The following is a 15497-nucleotide window of genomic DNA, read 5'->3' as shown; positions in this document are numbered from 1 at the left end:
CAATACTGAAGGAAGACTGGGCAGTCTTTAGCTGGTTAACACCATGATGGTTAGTTAGGCTTGTCTCAACAGAGCTGGGGGTTTGCAGCCTCCCTTATGAACATGAAGTTCTGCATCTGGTGTAATCTCACTTAGCTTCCTTAAACAGCCTGTTGGCTTACCTGGCCAGGTGGGGTGGGGAGCCCTTTATAGCACATGAGAGTTGGGGATACAGGCTAGCAGCATACCCCTGAAGAAAGTGCATTGTGTCAGACCTTGTCTTTCTCCAGAGCAGTGGTTCTCACCCTTCCTAATGCTGTGATCCTTTAGTACAATTCCTCGTGTTGTGGTGACCTCAACCATCAAATTATTTTCATTGCTATTTCATAACTGTAATTTTGCTAGTGTTATGAACCATAATGTAAATATCTGATTATGCAGGATATTTAATATGTGACCCTTGTGAAAGAGTCATAGGATTCCTAAAGGGGTCACAATCCACAGGCTGAGAATCACTGTCCTATAGTCTCTGTATGTACCCACCTTGACACACCTGATGGCTACCACCAGACAGAAAAGCACTTTTTTATGGGGGGGGGTGTTCAAGACAGGCTTTCTCTGTAGCTTTTGGAGCCTGTCTTGGAACTCACTCTGTAGACCAGGCTGGACTCCGAACTCACAGAGATCCACCTGTCTCTGAGTCCTGGGATTAAAGGTGTGTGCCACCACCACCAGGCCAGAAAAGCAGTTTTAAAAATATACTTTTAATTATGTGTATGTTTGCGTGTCTGCGTACATGTGAGTACAGGAGCCCACAGAGGCCAGGAAAGGAAGTCAGAGGTCCCCCGAAGCTGGAGTTACAGGCAGTTGTGAGCCACCCTAGTAGATGCTGGGAACCAAATTCAGGTCTGCAAAAACAGCAAGTGCTCATTGAGTCATCTCTCCAGCATCCATTTGCTGTTTGGAGACAGATCCCGTTGCCCAGGCTACCCTCAAACTCACTGTATAACTGAGGATGACTTGCAGCTGTCAATCCTCCTCCCTCTGCCTCCCAAGTACAAGTCAGGTATTTGCAGCCTCACCCAGTCTCACAGCTGTTTGAGCTGGTTCAGAGCACCTGCTCCAAAGCTGTGACTGCACGTGGGCTCATGGCACATGCCTATCAGGTTACACAGTACTCTGCATGAGTGAGTCTTCATGTTAAAAGAAACAGGAGACCCTTCCAGTACTCCTTGGGGCTGAGTTTATTCACTTTATTCTTGAAACATGGCCCTCCTGGCTAGGGGCTGGCAGACATCTCCCCTAAGCATCACCAACTTCTTGTTGGGTTCTTCTCTCTTTTCACCTCTCTGGACTAAGCCCCCTCCCTGTGGAAGGGGCTTCAGGCAAGTGGTACCTCCTCTCCACTTAGGCTACTTAGTCTACAAGGATGCCAACCAGAACCACAGAAAAGCCTCCAGGAATGTCTTAGAAAGGTTATGTAGGGGTCAGGGCTCAGGATAAAGTTCAGTTGGTAGAACACTTGCCTAGCCTGCAAGCCCTGGGTTCAATCCACAGCACTGCATAAATCAGACATAGTAAGCATACCTGTAACTACAGAAACAGGATAAAGGCAGGAGAATCAGAAGTTCAGTGCTACCCTGGGCTACTAAGTGAGTCCAAAGCCAGCCTGTACTACAGGAGACTAAGTTCCTGACCCAGCCCTGTCTCCCTAAATCCTACCCTTGAAAGAGATTCCACTTATGGAGCTGCGTTCCTCAGCCAAACTATCCTAGCCAAGGGCCGCTGTCACTCATAGTTGGGGGCTGATAGGGCAGTCTTAGCCCCAACCCCCACCCCGGGAGCGTGAGTCTTGGCAGGCTCCTTGTGTGCCTGCTGGGTAAAGTGTGGAAGGACAAGAAGTGGTCCTCTGCCTTTGGTCTCCCACCTCCACACACATGTGCCTCGTTTCCGGCCTCTCCGGGGCTAACTAGTGTCCCCAGAGTCCACATCCACCTGGAGCCTAAGGGACTTCATCTGAAGTGGCGGCTGTGGATGTAACTGAGATTAGGTCATCCAGAGTGAATAGAGTAGGTTCTAACTTGAGGAGGGGGGTCTGGACACCACACAGGGAGGGCCAAGATGAACGGGCCCACAGCCCAGAACACCTGGGATAGCCTGGGTCCTACCACACGCCAGAAGAGGCAGTGAATCGTCCTCTAGAGGCGTGAGAACACAGCCCTATCAACACCTCTCCCTCAGAACTGAGCAGATGCACACCTGCTGTTCTCAGCCATCATGTTCACAGCACCGTGCCGGCTGCCTCGCACAGTCACATGGGCTGCACACTTGTACCTGGGCAGCAAGGAACTCATGGATCCTGTGAGGTACAGCCTGGGTGGGAGGTGTCAAGATACCACCTTTTCAGAGGAAACTGAAGCTACAGTCTGGGACCACCCTGGGTAGCCAAGGCCTAGAGTGGTGGTCCCCAAAGGAGCCCACATCACAGTGCCCTGCAGGGCCCGTCTCCAGTTTCTCCCACAACATGGTGTACTCTGGTAGAAATTCAGGTAGATGAAGCCAGGCTGCCATCCACACAGCTTTCCAAGAGGCACATGGTGGCCCCGGGCTCCAGGAACTTGCTATTCCTAAACACTCACTTTGGTAAATATTTTTAAATGTATACTCAGTCGGTAAAGCCATGCTTTTTAAGCACAAGAACCCAAGTTGTAACTCCAGAGCCCATATAAGAAGGCCAGGGATGGTGGCACATGTTTGTACTCTAGACCTGGGAGGTGGAGAGTGCTGGATCCCTGGAGCCCACTGGCCAGTGAGCCTCGCCTATTGGCAAGTTCCAGGCCAATGAAAGAGACCCTGTCTCAAAAACAAGGTAGATAGTACTCCTAAAGGATACCTGAGGTTTTCCTCTGGCCTACACACTGCCACATTCCCACTGTTTTCTTACTAAGGGCTCCCCAAAATGTACAGTTTTCAGGCTCCACAAACCAGGCCTGTGCCTGCTTATGAGGTAGCTGTTTAGACCTTCTGATGATAGTCTTGAAATGGCATCAATCTGGAGGTAGGCAAGGAATGTGCTGGGTGGCTGAGGGGACAGACACACGGGTGGAGCCACATTCCCCGCCCTGACTTCTGGCAACCTTACCCATTTCTCTGGTGAGGTGTGGTCAGGCTCCAAGAGTATAGTCAACTTGCCCAAGGCTCAAGGCCACCTCCTACAAAGTAGCTTCCCAGTGCTTCCTAGCACAGGGGATGACTGGTGGGACATCCTTAAGAACAGCCTGAGGTGCTCTACTTTCCCTGACTGACTGACCTAGGCTCTCCTGAGGAACACTCTATGGACTGGGAAGAAACCCTTCTTGTCCACAGCCCCAAGAGCCTACCTTAGTCAGTGGCCCTCCTAATACTGTGATCCTTTAATACAGTACCTCATGTTGTGGTGACCCCCAACCATAAAATTATTTTTGTTTTTACTTCATAACTGTTGTTTTGCTGAGTGATGTCTCAGTTCCTAAGACCATGAGAAATATGAATTTTCTGATGGTTGCAACCCACAGGTTGAGAACCACTGCTGTAGGTGGTAGGCAGATGGGGCGGGGAGCAGGGTGAGGGTCCTCAAGGTCTGCTTCAAGCAAAAGCCTTGTACCCTGCTCCTAGGTTGCCCCAGACCAGTCTTTCCCTCAGTCCAGAACTCCCTCCTGCCTCCCCGCCACACTCCCAAAGGTAGAAACAGCCACCAGCCAGGCCGGCCTCCATGCCGCTTTTATTCAGACCTCTCACCACCCAGCATGGTCTAGCCTGTAGAAAGACCACAACAAAAGAGAAGAATCAGGCCCAGTGTTCCCTGAGAGCAACAGAAGAGAATGCATAGTAGGAGTGTCCCCAAGACTCATGGCACAGGCCAGTGCTGTGCCCCGGAGTCCTGTGTCTGAGGCCTGGGAGGAGGCAGGCTGGGGGAAGCAGGAGCCACCACACTGGGAACATAGGCACCCGGCAGGTGGTGAGAGATTCAGGTTGAGATGCGATGTCTTGAGAGACAGATTTGTAATGTCCCAGACCCTGACAATGGGTCTCAGGAAATCTATAACACAAGGACGTGGGAACTCTGCCTTCCATGTAGTTCCAAACCCAGGCTGGTTTCCAGAGTTCAGCTGATAGTGACCTTGAGCTCCCTGGAGACCGGGTTCTCAGCAGCATGTGAGTGGGGTTCAAGGCTGCACAAGAGGGGGAAGAGCATCCCCCCTAGGCTGAGGGTGGGCACGCAGTAACAGACAGAACCACTCTTCCTTGCTGAGCTGTCTCAGGGGAATCAGAACCCCCAGTCCACAGAGCCACTTGGGGACCATGGAGGCCTCCAGAACAAATGAAGACCAGAGATAGAATTGCTTTGTTCAAAGGACAGAAGTTGTGTCCTTTAGGGCTGGGGGCAGGCAGCTTCAGGGTGAGCCAGCTTCTGAGTGGGTGGCAGGGCCTCCTGCTTCTGCCCTGCCCAGCCCTCACCTGCATGGCCACCAGAAGACATTTCTGTAAGGCCAGCCCAGTCCTGAGAGATAGGAGTGGTATCTCTAAAAGTAGAGAGATACAGGGGAGGGAGGGCAGGGGCCAGGATCTTGGCCTTCATATATTTCTCCAAACTAAATTCCATCTTAAGTCCAAAGCAACAAATAAAAAACAACCCTGACCAAAACAGCCGTGTCTGTCAGCAGTGTACCTGCCAGTCTCTGGACATGTGCACAGTGCACATTCCCGATGCACATCTGCACCCATGCACACAAATATCCATGGCCTGTCGCTCCCAGGGAGCCTCAGTGCTGACTGCTGACATGCAGCGTGTAGAAGGCCCAGGGCTCGGGGACGTAGATGACGCCAGGGTACTTCTTTCTGAGTACAGGGTCATTCCACAGCCAAGCAACCCACAGAGCCACCAGTGAGAGGGTGAGGGCGAAGGAATAGAAGAGGAAGAGGCCGTTGCTGTCCAGGAAGAGGCGCCTACGCTTCTGGTGCAAGACGAGAGCCAGCATGGCAAAGAAGGTGAAGATGAAGAGAATGAAGATCTGGCCCTCGGTGACCAGGTACCTGGAGAAAGAGGACAGGTGGAGGTGAAGTGGTTGCCATAGCAACACCACCCTGCCCATTATCCCTCTGGACCAAGTACTAGGCTGCCCTCCTAGTCAATCAGAATGGCTTGCTTAGTGAGAGGACCCAATGTGCCAGAACAACCTAAACCACAGCCCAGAGGTATCACACCACTTTGCCTTTAAGTGGTGTAATAATACTCTGGATAGCTAGACATGGTGGTGCACACCTTTAATCTCAGCACCAGGGAGGCAGAGGCAGGCAGATCTTTGTGAGTTTGAGGCCAGCCTGGTCTGTATAGTTGAGTTCCAGGATAGCTGAGGCTACACAGACCCTGCTTCAAAACAATAATAATGATAATACTACTACTACTACTAATAATAATAATAATAGGGAGAGAGATGGATCAGTGGTTAAGAGCACTGCCTGCTCTTCCAGAGGTCCTGAGTTCAATTCCCAGCAACCACATGGTGGCTCACAACCATCTGTAATGAGATCTGGTGCCCTCTTCTGGCCTATAGGCAGAACATAATAAATAAATAATCTAAAAATAACAATAATATTAATAATCAGCAGTGGTAGTAATAATAAAATATAATATTCAGCTTGGTGTGGGGCTCACACGTTTACATGGTACCCAGGAGACAGAGGCAAGGGGGTCTCTGGTTACCACACAGCAAGTTCCAAGGCTATATACTGAGATTCAGGATATCTGGCTTTGTTGTCTGGCATTTCTCAGCATATTAGGACACTTCCCCATGACAAAAACTGACTCTAGAGGAGCAAGAAGATGCACTCTTTGCAGAGAACCCCATGAAACATGTGGCCTCAGTTCCCATACTCCTTGGGGCCTCATCTGCTGCCTGCTTGGTTTCTGTAGGCATTTGAGTTTTGAGATGCCATTCCAATACATGGAGGCTATTGTCATTACTGTCCCCTTGAAGGCTGAGCCACTGTCATCTCCTAGACATGCTGCACCCTGGAGTACAGAGCACCCAGAAGCCCTTGGAGTGTTCTGCAGTGTTACCTATGTCCCTGCCTCTAGGAAGTCTTGATGCCTACCCATTCACTTAAAGAACTCCAGCTCTGCAACCTACTGGCCTGGGACCTTGGGGATGTCATGTGACAACTTTGAATGACAATTTTAAGGCTGTTTTCTCCCTTATGAGGGAAACATAAGCAGCCCCACCTCTCAAGGTGTCTTACAAGGGCTGTGTGCATCTCTTACTTGGAAAAGCATATTGTTCAGTGAATGGTGTGCTTCAGTCTGCCACCTTTGCACGGACATGTCAGGGTAAGACCATGCGATGAACATGCCCAGGTCAAAACTCTTAGAGTCTGGCTGAGGTCTGAGAGGGGAGTCTAGACTGGGGAAAGAGACCTCAGGAGCACACAGGTACAGGAGAGGCAAAGCTAGGCTGAGAATGTCCCTCTGGTCTGCCCTTGTCATCTTGTCACCACTGGGCTTTTCTCTCCCCACTGGATCCCAACATCCCCTAAGAGGGGGACAGGCAGATATAACTTCCATTTCAGAGGGGTAAACTGAGGCTCAGGAGGATTCTCAAAGCATGAAGCTAGAGAGACCCCTGGCCTCAAGGTGGCTCTGATGCAGAGAAACTGCCACAAGGCACAGCCCTCCCTCAACCCAGGAGGAAGCAGAGGCCTGGGATGGCAAGTCTTACATGAGATCACACTGCAGGGCTGGTGTCAAGTGTGACTTTTTTTCCTCTCTCTTTTTAAGACAGGGCCCATGCAGCTCAACGTAGCCTCAAATTTATTGTGTAGCCATTGCTAACCTTGAACTCCTGATCCTCCTGCCTCCACCTCCCAAGGGCTAGGATTACAGAGATGGGTCATCACACCAGCACTGCTTATGTGTGACTTTTACTGTGGTGGTTCATTCAGTGCCCTTTGTCCCACCCTAAATGTCAGTGTCCACTTACCAGTAGTACAGACCACTGGGCACCACCAGGAGCAGGGCAGGCCCTGGCATGTGGCTCTCAGCCTTGGAGGTCGTAAAACAGCCACTGAAGTACATGAAGAGGATGAGGAAGAAGGGGATGTACCTGCAACCGAGGCAACAGCTGTAAAAGGCTGACTGGGGGTGTCATCTTTGTCACATCTGTGTCACCCTTGCATTGTCACATAGGGTGTCACCTCAGGGTTTATAAAATCCTTGGCATGGGTCATGCACATGCCTCTATATTCAGCCTTTCCTACCCAGGGAGTTCAGATGGGAGGAACAGAAACTAAAAGGTGAGGGCCCTGGGCTTCTTGGGTTAAAGACTAAGGTGAAGGGTGTGAGTGCCATGGCAACCACAACTTGTCTGGCTTCCCTCTCTGGACCTGGTACCCACCCTGTCCTTCATTCCACATGGAGATGAGATGATGTGGGGCTCTGTCTCATCCATGTGCCTTATACACCAGCAGGTCTACTACCACACTAGCCTGGAAATTGGAATAGCCAGCAGGGCTGAGGACAGAGAGAACATAGTTCTGGGAGGTCCCAAGGAGTGATGTGGAACCCATCATTCATAGTCAGCCAACAATCCCCACCTCATCCAAGAGTATGGCTTCTCTCCTCCCTACACAGGGGCTCCCTCTCCTTCCAGTACACACACACACACACACACACACACACACACACACACACACACACACACACACTCATGCTCTCCTACACAAAACCTTTTCTATCATGTGACACCCCCCTCCAATACTCAGTGCACTCCCCAACCTCTCCTGAATTCCCAGGTGTGTCCCTCCTCTCTCCTCCCTTCCTGACTTCCAGTGGGAAGAGTCACCTGGCAGAGTCAGGAAGGCCTGGCAAGAGGCCTGTGCAGAGGTCTCCTAGCGCCTTGCAAACCAGAAGGGTCACCTCTGCCACCTCAGACTGCCCCACAGACACCAGCGTGGGGCATGTGTTGAAGGAAGTGCCACAGTCCAGATGAGGTACCAGGAGCAGGGCTAGCCCATCACTTCCCAGATGACAACTGTTCTTTTTTGGTTTGCTTGTTATGGGGGCAGGGATTAGAGACAGTGTTTCTCTGTGGCTTTGGAGGCTGTCCTGAAACTAGCTCTGTAGACCAGGCTGGTCTCAAACTCACAGAGATCTGCCTGCATCTGCCTCCCGAGTGCTGGGATTAAAGTTGTGCGCCACCACTGCCTGGCTGACAATTTTTCTTATCTCCTCTCTCTCACTTTAGTTTTTGCAGTGTAGAATGAGGGATGGCAGAGGAAACTTCCTTATTCCAGCTCTGAATCTCTGATTCTGACCCCACATTTCTGAGATTTTCCTGAGAGTTGTGGTGGTGGTGATGATGATGATGGTGATATTGATATTCCCCTGGGAGTTCTAAAATGGGGAACACAAATTGTGCCACCCAAACCTGGCCCTACTGGCTCATCTCAACTTCCTACATCTCCATCTGTCTCCTGCATTCCACTGGCAACCATCTAGTCACTAGATTCTAGTGTGTTTGTTTATCAGGCCACAGTCTTTCCTCCCCAACCCCAGGCTCAGTAGTGGCTATGGTGGACAAGCACCTGCTTGCTGCCCTCTAGTGGCTACTGTGGGAACTTCATGTAGGGAGGAGGCACTAGGAGGCCCCCTTAGGGCCAACCAAAAGTAGCTGGGTCTCCGGGCATGCTGACCAGGGGTCCCACTCATAGTACCTTCGCTGAGAAGATAATTCTATTCTAGATGCTCCACTCAATACAGAGGCTGGGGTCCAGGGAGCCGTGTCCAATATCCTGGTGCCTGGGCCCTGGATGAAACATGGCCCAGCCAGCCCCTCACTCACCACATGGAGTGGCCCAGGTACTCGTCATAGTAGTACAGCAGCTCAAAGGAGTCGATCTGAGAAGGCACAGGGGAGGCAGAGTGAGGGGGACTGGAACCTGAAGCAACACCGCTGCCCACTCCTGCCTCTTCCCACACCTCCCACACATACCATTCCCTCCCTAGGGTACCGCAGGGGCCACTGTACCACCTATTTCTTTCCCTTTTTTTCTTTCTTACTTTTTTTTTGGCTTGTATGCACCCCACATCCAGACAGATACTGTGTCCCTTTACAATCTAGGAGCATACTAACTAATTCAGGTGGCAACAGTGCCCTCACTTAGCTGCATGCTTGTAATCCCAGCACTCCAGAAGCAGAGGCAGGAGGATAAAGAGTTTGAGGTCATCCTGTGGTTAGCCTGGGCTACATGGGACATAATGACTGGCAGGGGAGCATCTTTGATCTAGAGTGAGTCAGGGGAGGGGAGGCGGCCTCACCAGCGTCTCTGGCTTGAGATTCTTGATGATGGGGTTCTCTCTGACGGACAGGTGGTGCTGGTACCCACTGAAGAGCAGGCGGTGGTTGACGGAGTCGCCCACCAGGTGGATGCTGGCTCCCATGATGAAAGTGATGATACTGACGTAGATTATAGACCTCGGCAGTGTGCGAGGGGACCTCTCGATGAGCTGAGGTTCAGAATGAGGTCCACAGCATGCCCCTGACTCCATTATAATATGTGAAAATCTCTGCCCCCTTCCCTCAGAAAAGTGGGATACAAAGTCCCGCTGGCACGGTGTAAATCCAGCAGGGTCTGCTGAAGACACCCTTCCTCTCCAGGAAGATCAGATGAGGTAGGGGATGGGGGCAGCGTTAGACGTGACCAGACCTTCAAGGGAGGACTCCTGACCAGGCCAGACCCTTCCTCTACCCCAGGGTGTCCCCTGTATGCCTTGGGTGGGCCGGCATGCCGCAGGGATCTGATTTTTGAGTGGGAGGACCCCAGCAAACAGAGAGATGTCAGGGAGTCCAAAATGGGGGTGGGTGTTCTAAAACACAGAAACTCTTCTGAGGTGATGCTTCTCCAACTTTTAGAGATTTGAAATGGTTTTCATTTTTAAAGAAACATTTATCTGTTTATTTATTGTGAATGTATTTGTGTAGGTATAAATGTAAAGGTCAGAGGGCAATTTGTAGAAGTCATTTCTTGTGATGTGGGGATGAAATGCAGGTTGTCAGACTTAGCAGCAAGCACCCTGACCCAACAAACCAGCTCATCACCTCATGAAGAGAGAGAGAGAGTGTGTGTATGTGTGTGTGTGTGTGTGTGTGTGTGAGAGAGAGAGAGAGAGAGAGAGAGAGAGAGAGGGAGAGAGGGAGGGAGGGAGGGAGGGAGGGAGGGAGGGAGGGAGGGAGAGTGCGCAGAGAGGATGGGAGGGAGATAGTGCATCTGTACCTTGAGCAGAAGGAAGGGTGTGATGACATTGTAGGCCATGTGGAAGTAGTCCCCAACGCTTGGCTTGTTGAGAGGAAACCACTGGAGCGGGAACACCAGCTGGGAAAGAGGGCATGCGTTCACAGGAAGGCCTGGGGCCCCTGGACACCAGCCCCCCTCACAGACTCTGAGCTCTTCTGTGTTCTCTTGGAAGCCCTAGGTCAAAGAGACTCCCAGAGAGAGAAACTGAGTCCCGTAGACAGTAAATGGCCTGTTCCTAGTCATGTTTGATACAGAGAAATCCAAGGAGTGTCTTAGGACTACTACATGATAGTATTCTTCATAATAGTATTTTGTTTACTATTTTATATTTTATGTATTTGTTTGTTTGTTTTTTATTTATCTATCTGCTTTTTTTGAGACACGGTTTCTCTGTAGCTTTGGAGCCTGTCCTGGAACCTGCTCTGTAGACCAGGCTGGCCTCGAACTCACAGAGAAAGGCATGTGCCACCACCACCAAATTATTTTATTTAATCTTTTATCTTAGGACAAAACACATTTACAATCTAAAAATCTTTCCTAGTTTGAAAAAGGTTCTTTTTCCTTTAGCATGCTATCATATTTACATGATTTTTATTCCATGAATGGGGAGAGCAAACCACCTGCTCAACTTTCCACTGTGCAGGTCTTTCACGTCAATGTCTTTTGTTTCAGTTTTCAGGCCCCTGTGAATGGGGCTGTTTCCCTGATTTCTTTCTCAGTCTGTTTGTATATGGCATGGAGGAAGGCTATGCTAATTTTATAAGCTGCCACTTTGCTGGAAGAGTTTAGCAGTGAGGTTTGTTTTGTCTTGTGACCACGTAGCTCAGACAGGCCATTATAATTCTTGTTTACTCTGGAAGGTTAAGTAATAGAAACAACAATTTGCATATATTGCTATCGAGCCTGGGTAATCAAACTTCCTTATGTTTTGACCCTTTGATACAGTTCCTCATGTTGTGCTGAGCCCCAACCATAAAATTATTTTTGCTGCTATTTCATAACTGTAATTTTGCTATTATGAATTATAAAATAATGTAAATATTTTTGGAGGTAGACGTTTGCCAAAGGAGTTGCAACCCACAGGCTGAGAATCACTGCTATAGAAATCTTGTCTAGTGTAAAACAATCAAGATGCAGAATATAACATATAAAACAAAATCTCCGTTTGCTTAGGAAAAGAAAAAGGAATTGCTATGTAAGTTTACATAAACAGAGGAAGGAGTGGAAGGGTATGCCCCAGCCCTCAGGGAAGTCTAACACTGTTTGGGGATTTCTACATGTTACTCTCACTACTTGGAGGTGACTTTATTTTTGGTCAGTTACAATATGCAAATTCAGCTGATGGGCTTCACCTCCAGATGGCAGTACTGTCCCAAGACAATGAGGGAGGACAGCAGCTATGCTCTACCTCATGGGATGACTATAGGACCCAACCAGGCTCTCTCACTTGCATGACTGATCAGACACACAGCTGCAGAATGCAAAAGCCTCTGGGTTCTCCCTAAGACGTGATGTCTGTGAGGTCACTCAGCAAACATTAAGTCCCCTCAATGCTCACAGGACTCAGCCTCACACTTACCATGGCAATGGGGCGGCCGAAGTCCAGGACCCAGTTCTGCAGTGTGAAGTAGAACCAGAGGTCAAAGTGGAAGGGAGCTGTGCGCTCTGTCTCCTCAGCCTTCATGGAGCCATGCCTGGCAAGGAACAAGACTAGAGTCAGCCTTCACCCGTCCCCCTTTGACATCAACCCAAGAGAAAGACAAAGAGGTCTAGGTACTTGAAGGGGAAGTACATGTTATCTGGGGAAAAGAAGCCAGGAGTTTAGTCAAGAGGACAGAGGATTTCAGTTGTCCTAACTACCCTGTGGCTCAGGAAGAAACTGACCCACAGGTGAAGTAACTGTCAAACTTCCATTATAAAATGCTGGGGAAATAAAACATAGCAAAAACATGAAAGATGAATGAAACTATCAATCCTGATGATGGACAGCAGCAGACAACCTTCGCAAAGCAGCCACTGTCCCCTCAACACCAAGCTCCTGTCCTGAGGAAGAGTGACCTCAAGCTTGTCCCACATTCCTGATTCCAGGCTTCCCAGGCTGAGCTCCCCAGGCCATGCTGGCCCTAGGTTCCATCAGGAGCAATGATGGTCAGAACGGAGGACAGTGGAGAAAGCACAATGCCAGGTAACCTGACGCAAGCCCAGCCCTTGCTCCCGCTCCCTCACAGCTTCCTGAGTCTACCACATGGGAAACTGACACCAGACAGCTGGGAAGCTGTATCACACAGCAGCATCTGCAACCCTGGGCAGCGGGAAAGAAAACTTGTCTGGAGAAGTACACAGAACTGTGAATGGGGAATACGATGAGGACGGTGACATAAGGGACAGGATGAGACTGAGGCATTTTAATGAAAAATGAAACGCCGACAAACAATGGCAAGGAGAAAAGGAAAACTAACCAAGAGCCACGTGTGGTGGCGCATGCCTTTTATCCAGCACTCAGGAGGCAGAGGTAGGCGGATCTCTGAGTTCCAAGACAGCAAGGGCTACGACATAATAAAAACTGTCTCAAAACAAAAAAACAGCTTAAATATTATAAACACTGTATACTGACTTCCAATGTTTAGAAGTAATCCACAGATAACATGTAGGAAATAGCTGTGACAGCCTAAATGTGGAAGATTAATTTTGACCTGAGAGCTGTGGGCAGCATAGGTCATACTTACTAGAGGTGCTTACTGAATGCCACCTGAATCTTAAGACTGTTTCAGTCAGTAAAACAGTCTGAGCCTCAGTATGATCAGGTTCCTTAGCCTGCTCTAGACCTATTTCCTTATCAGTAACACTCAGAGAAGTAAATGGACCGTCAATTTACATGTTGCTCAATCATGTGCCTACAGGCAAATCTGTCCCAGCGCAAACATGATAGAGCAGATATGCAATCTAAGATGGCTACAAAAATCTTACAGGATGACCACCAGGTACAAAGAAATATTACCAGGCACAGGACTTCACATGCTCAGAAAATTGGCTTCCAAGCCAAAAGGCAAATAGTCCACTCATACTTCAGGAACAATGCAAGGACTAACCTCAGCCCAGCCTCCCAAACTTCTCCCACATCCCAAATCAGACCAGGAACTTCCTAAAATTCACGTGGAACACACTAGTGCTCAAAACTCTTCCATGGCGCTTTGGTACCTTTGGGACATGGGTACACATTTTTAGCAGGTCATTTAGGATGAGGAGAGTAAGGGGCCTACTGCTCAAGGGGTGAGCAGCCCCCTTTTCAAGACTGTTCCCATCCAGAGCACCTCCCTCCTTAAACTCCCCACTCTAGGGCCTTCTGGTCTAACTCTGGGGCTTCGAAGTTGGTCCAGCCCGTCTCTTACAGCCGCGGCTTGTCCAGCACCAGTACACTCCTTGTCTTTGCTCACAGTCTTCCACTGGTTACCGTGTCCAGTTTCTGCGGTGCTGGGCATTGAACCCAGGGCTTCCGGTGTGCTATGCAGACACTACCGACTAAATTACCCCCACCTCCAGAAACCTGCCTCTACCTCCTGAGTGCTGGGATTAAAGACAGCCACCATGCCTGGCCAAACAAGTCTTAAGTGTCCTCTGCAGACTGCTCAACTCGTCCAGAAAGCCCTCCAGGATTAGCTGTCACCTGCGTGGGCGCCGACTTCCTTGTTTCCCACCTGGTACAGCGCTTCATCAACACGAGTGACACGCGGGGAGTGCTTACGTCCAATGAAGGGGATGGAAGCAGACTGGAGGTTTTGAAATATCAAAGGGCGGGTTTTGTGCCTCTGGCTCTGCCCCGCCCAGCATGATAAACCCCAAACATCACCCCCTCATTCAGAATGTGAGCCTGCCACTTTCCGCTGTCCCTGGTTACCGGCTCGCTTTCCTGGGCCCCCGAGCCTCCAGAGTCAGAGCAGTCACAGTCCTGCCCAGAGCAGGAGGCTTCCGCAAACTTGGAAGTGGTGCAGGGACTCAGCAGAGCTGGCCCGACCTCCGAGCAGCCGGCTCCTGCGTTCCCCCGACCCTGGCTAGGTTTCTCAAACTCTGGGGCCCCGCGCGGCCTTCCCGTTCCCGCTCCGCGCGCACCTGGCCTGCACGAACGTGGCGCCGGGACCGCTCGCCGCTCCCGGGAGCTGCCGCCTCCGCGCCGCCGCCTCCATGGCCGCCCCGCTCGGCATCGCCTGCCCGGAGGAGAGAGGATTGCGCGGGGTGGAGGGAGGAGCTGGAGAAGGAGGAAAGATCAAGGGGTGGGGCGGAGTAGAAAGGGTGGAGGATGGGGAGGGACTTAGGTAGGGAAGGGAGAAGAGGATAGGGCGGGGCGGGGCGGGGCGGGGCGGGGCGGGGCGTGGTGTGTGTGTGTGTGTGTGTGTGTGTGTGTGTGTGTGTGTGTGTGTGTGTGTGTGTGTGTGTGTGTGTGTGTGTGTGTGTGTGTGTGTGTGTGTGTGTGTGTGTTTAACTGGGGACCCACGGATAGTAAGCTGTGCTGAGAACCCTCTTCCTCGCATTAAAGACTGTTCAATAAACTATCAACTATGTGTTTTGATGGGTGTAGAGGGTAGGATCCCCAAAAGCAGTTTTAATTGGGGTGCAGAAGATGGTCCGGATTCCAGTTCTGACTTTGTCACTTTGGCTTGGGGAAAGACCCACACTTCTCCCTCTAACAGCCGGGCGGTTGTGGCGCTCGCCTTTAATCCCAGCACTCGGGAGGCAGAGGCAGGGGGATCTCTGTGAGTTCGAGACCAGCCTGGTCTACAAGAGCTAGTTCCAGGACAGCCTCCAAAGCCACAGAGAAACTGTGTCTTGAAAAACAAACAAACATTAATCCCAGCACTTGGGAGGCAGAGGCAGGCGGATCTCTGTGAGTTCGAGGCCAGCCTGGTCTACAAAGTGAGTTCCAGGACAGCCTCCAAAACAATACAGAGAAACCCTGTCTCGAAAAAAAAAAAAAAAAAACGAAAAACAAACAAAAAAGTGTTAACAACCTAGTTGCAGGTCCTGTGAAAGGAGGAACCCATGAGCCCCGTTCAGAAGTGCTCCTGCATGTATAGTCAGTGATGATGATGGAGGAAGTACTAAGAGTTATGTAGACATGGAGGCAGTGAGGCCAAACAGACCTCACAGGAAGAGTATCTTAGCTATGGCTTTGAACTTCTGAGCTGACAGGGAAG

The 15497-nt window shown here is 50.4% G+C and overlaps 1 protein-coding gene across 1 annotated transcript; it reads right to left on the bottom strand.

Moving 5' to 3' along the window:
- Nucleotides 1-3720: 3720 nt before the first annotated feature.
- Nucleotides 3721-14552, bottom strand: Cln6 (CLN6 transmembrane ER protein). Its single transcript, XM_005075576.4, has 7 exons — nt 14416-14552; nt 11888-12002; nt 10288-10386; nt 9332-9520; nt 8856-8911; nt 6996-7118; nt 3721-5052 (listed from the first exon to the last, which is right to left on the bottom strand). Exons 1-7 carry the CDS (start codon nt 14505-14507, stop codon nt 4782-4784), a joined length of 945 nt encoding a protein of 314 aa, XP_005075633.2. The 5' UTR covers nt 14508-14552; the 3' UTR covers nt 3721-4781.
- Nucleotides 14553-15497: the final 945 nt, after the last annotated feature.

The sequence above is a fragment of the Mesocricetus auratus genome, unplaced genomic scaffold (assembly GCF_017639785.1).
Source record: "Mesocricetus auratus isolate SY011 unplaced genomic scaffold, BCM_Maur_2.0 Super-Scaffold_100691, whole genome shotgun sequence".
NCBI lineage: Eukaryota > Metazoa > Chordata > Mammalia > Rodentia > Cricetidae > Mesocricetus > Mesocricetus auratus.
The sequence above is the reverse complement of the archived record's forward strand: the minus strand, read 5'-3'. Positions and strand labels throughout refer to the sequence as shown.

Coding starts and splice junctions, on each gene's coding strand:
- Cln6 (XM_005075576.4), bottom strand. CDS start 14,507: ATGCCGAGCGGGGCGGCCATGGAGGCGGCGGCGCGGAGGCGGCAGCTC. Junction 10,387..11,887: donor TCGGCCGCCCCATTGCCATG/GTAAGTGTGAGG, acceptor CCTCTTTCCCAG/CTGGTGTTCCCGCTCCAGTG. Junction 7,119..8,855: donor TACCTGGGCCACTCCATGTG/GTGAGTGAGGGG, acceptor CCTCGGTTGCAG/GTACATCCCCTTCTTCCTCA.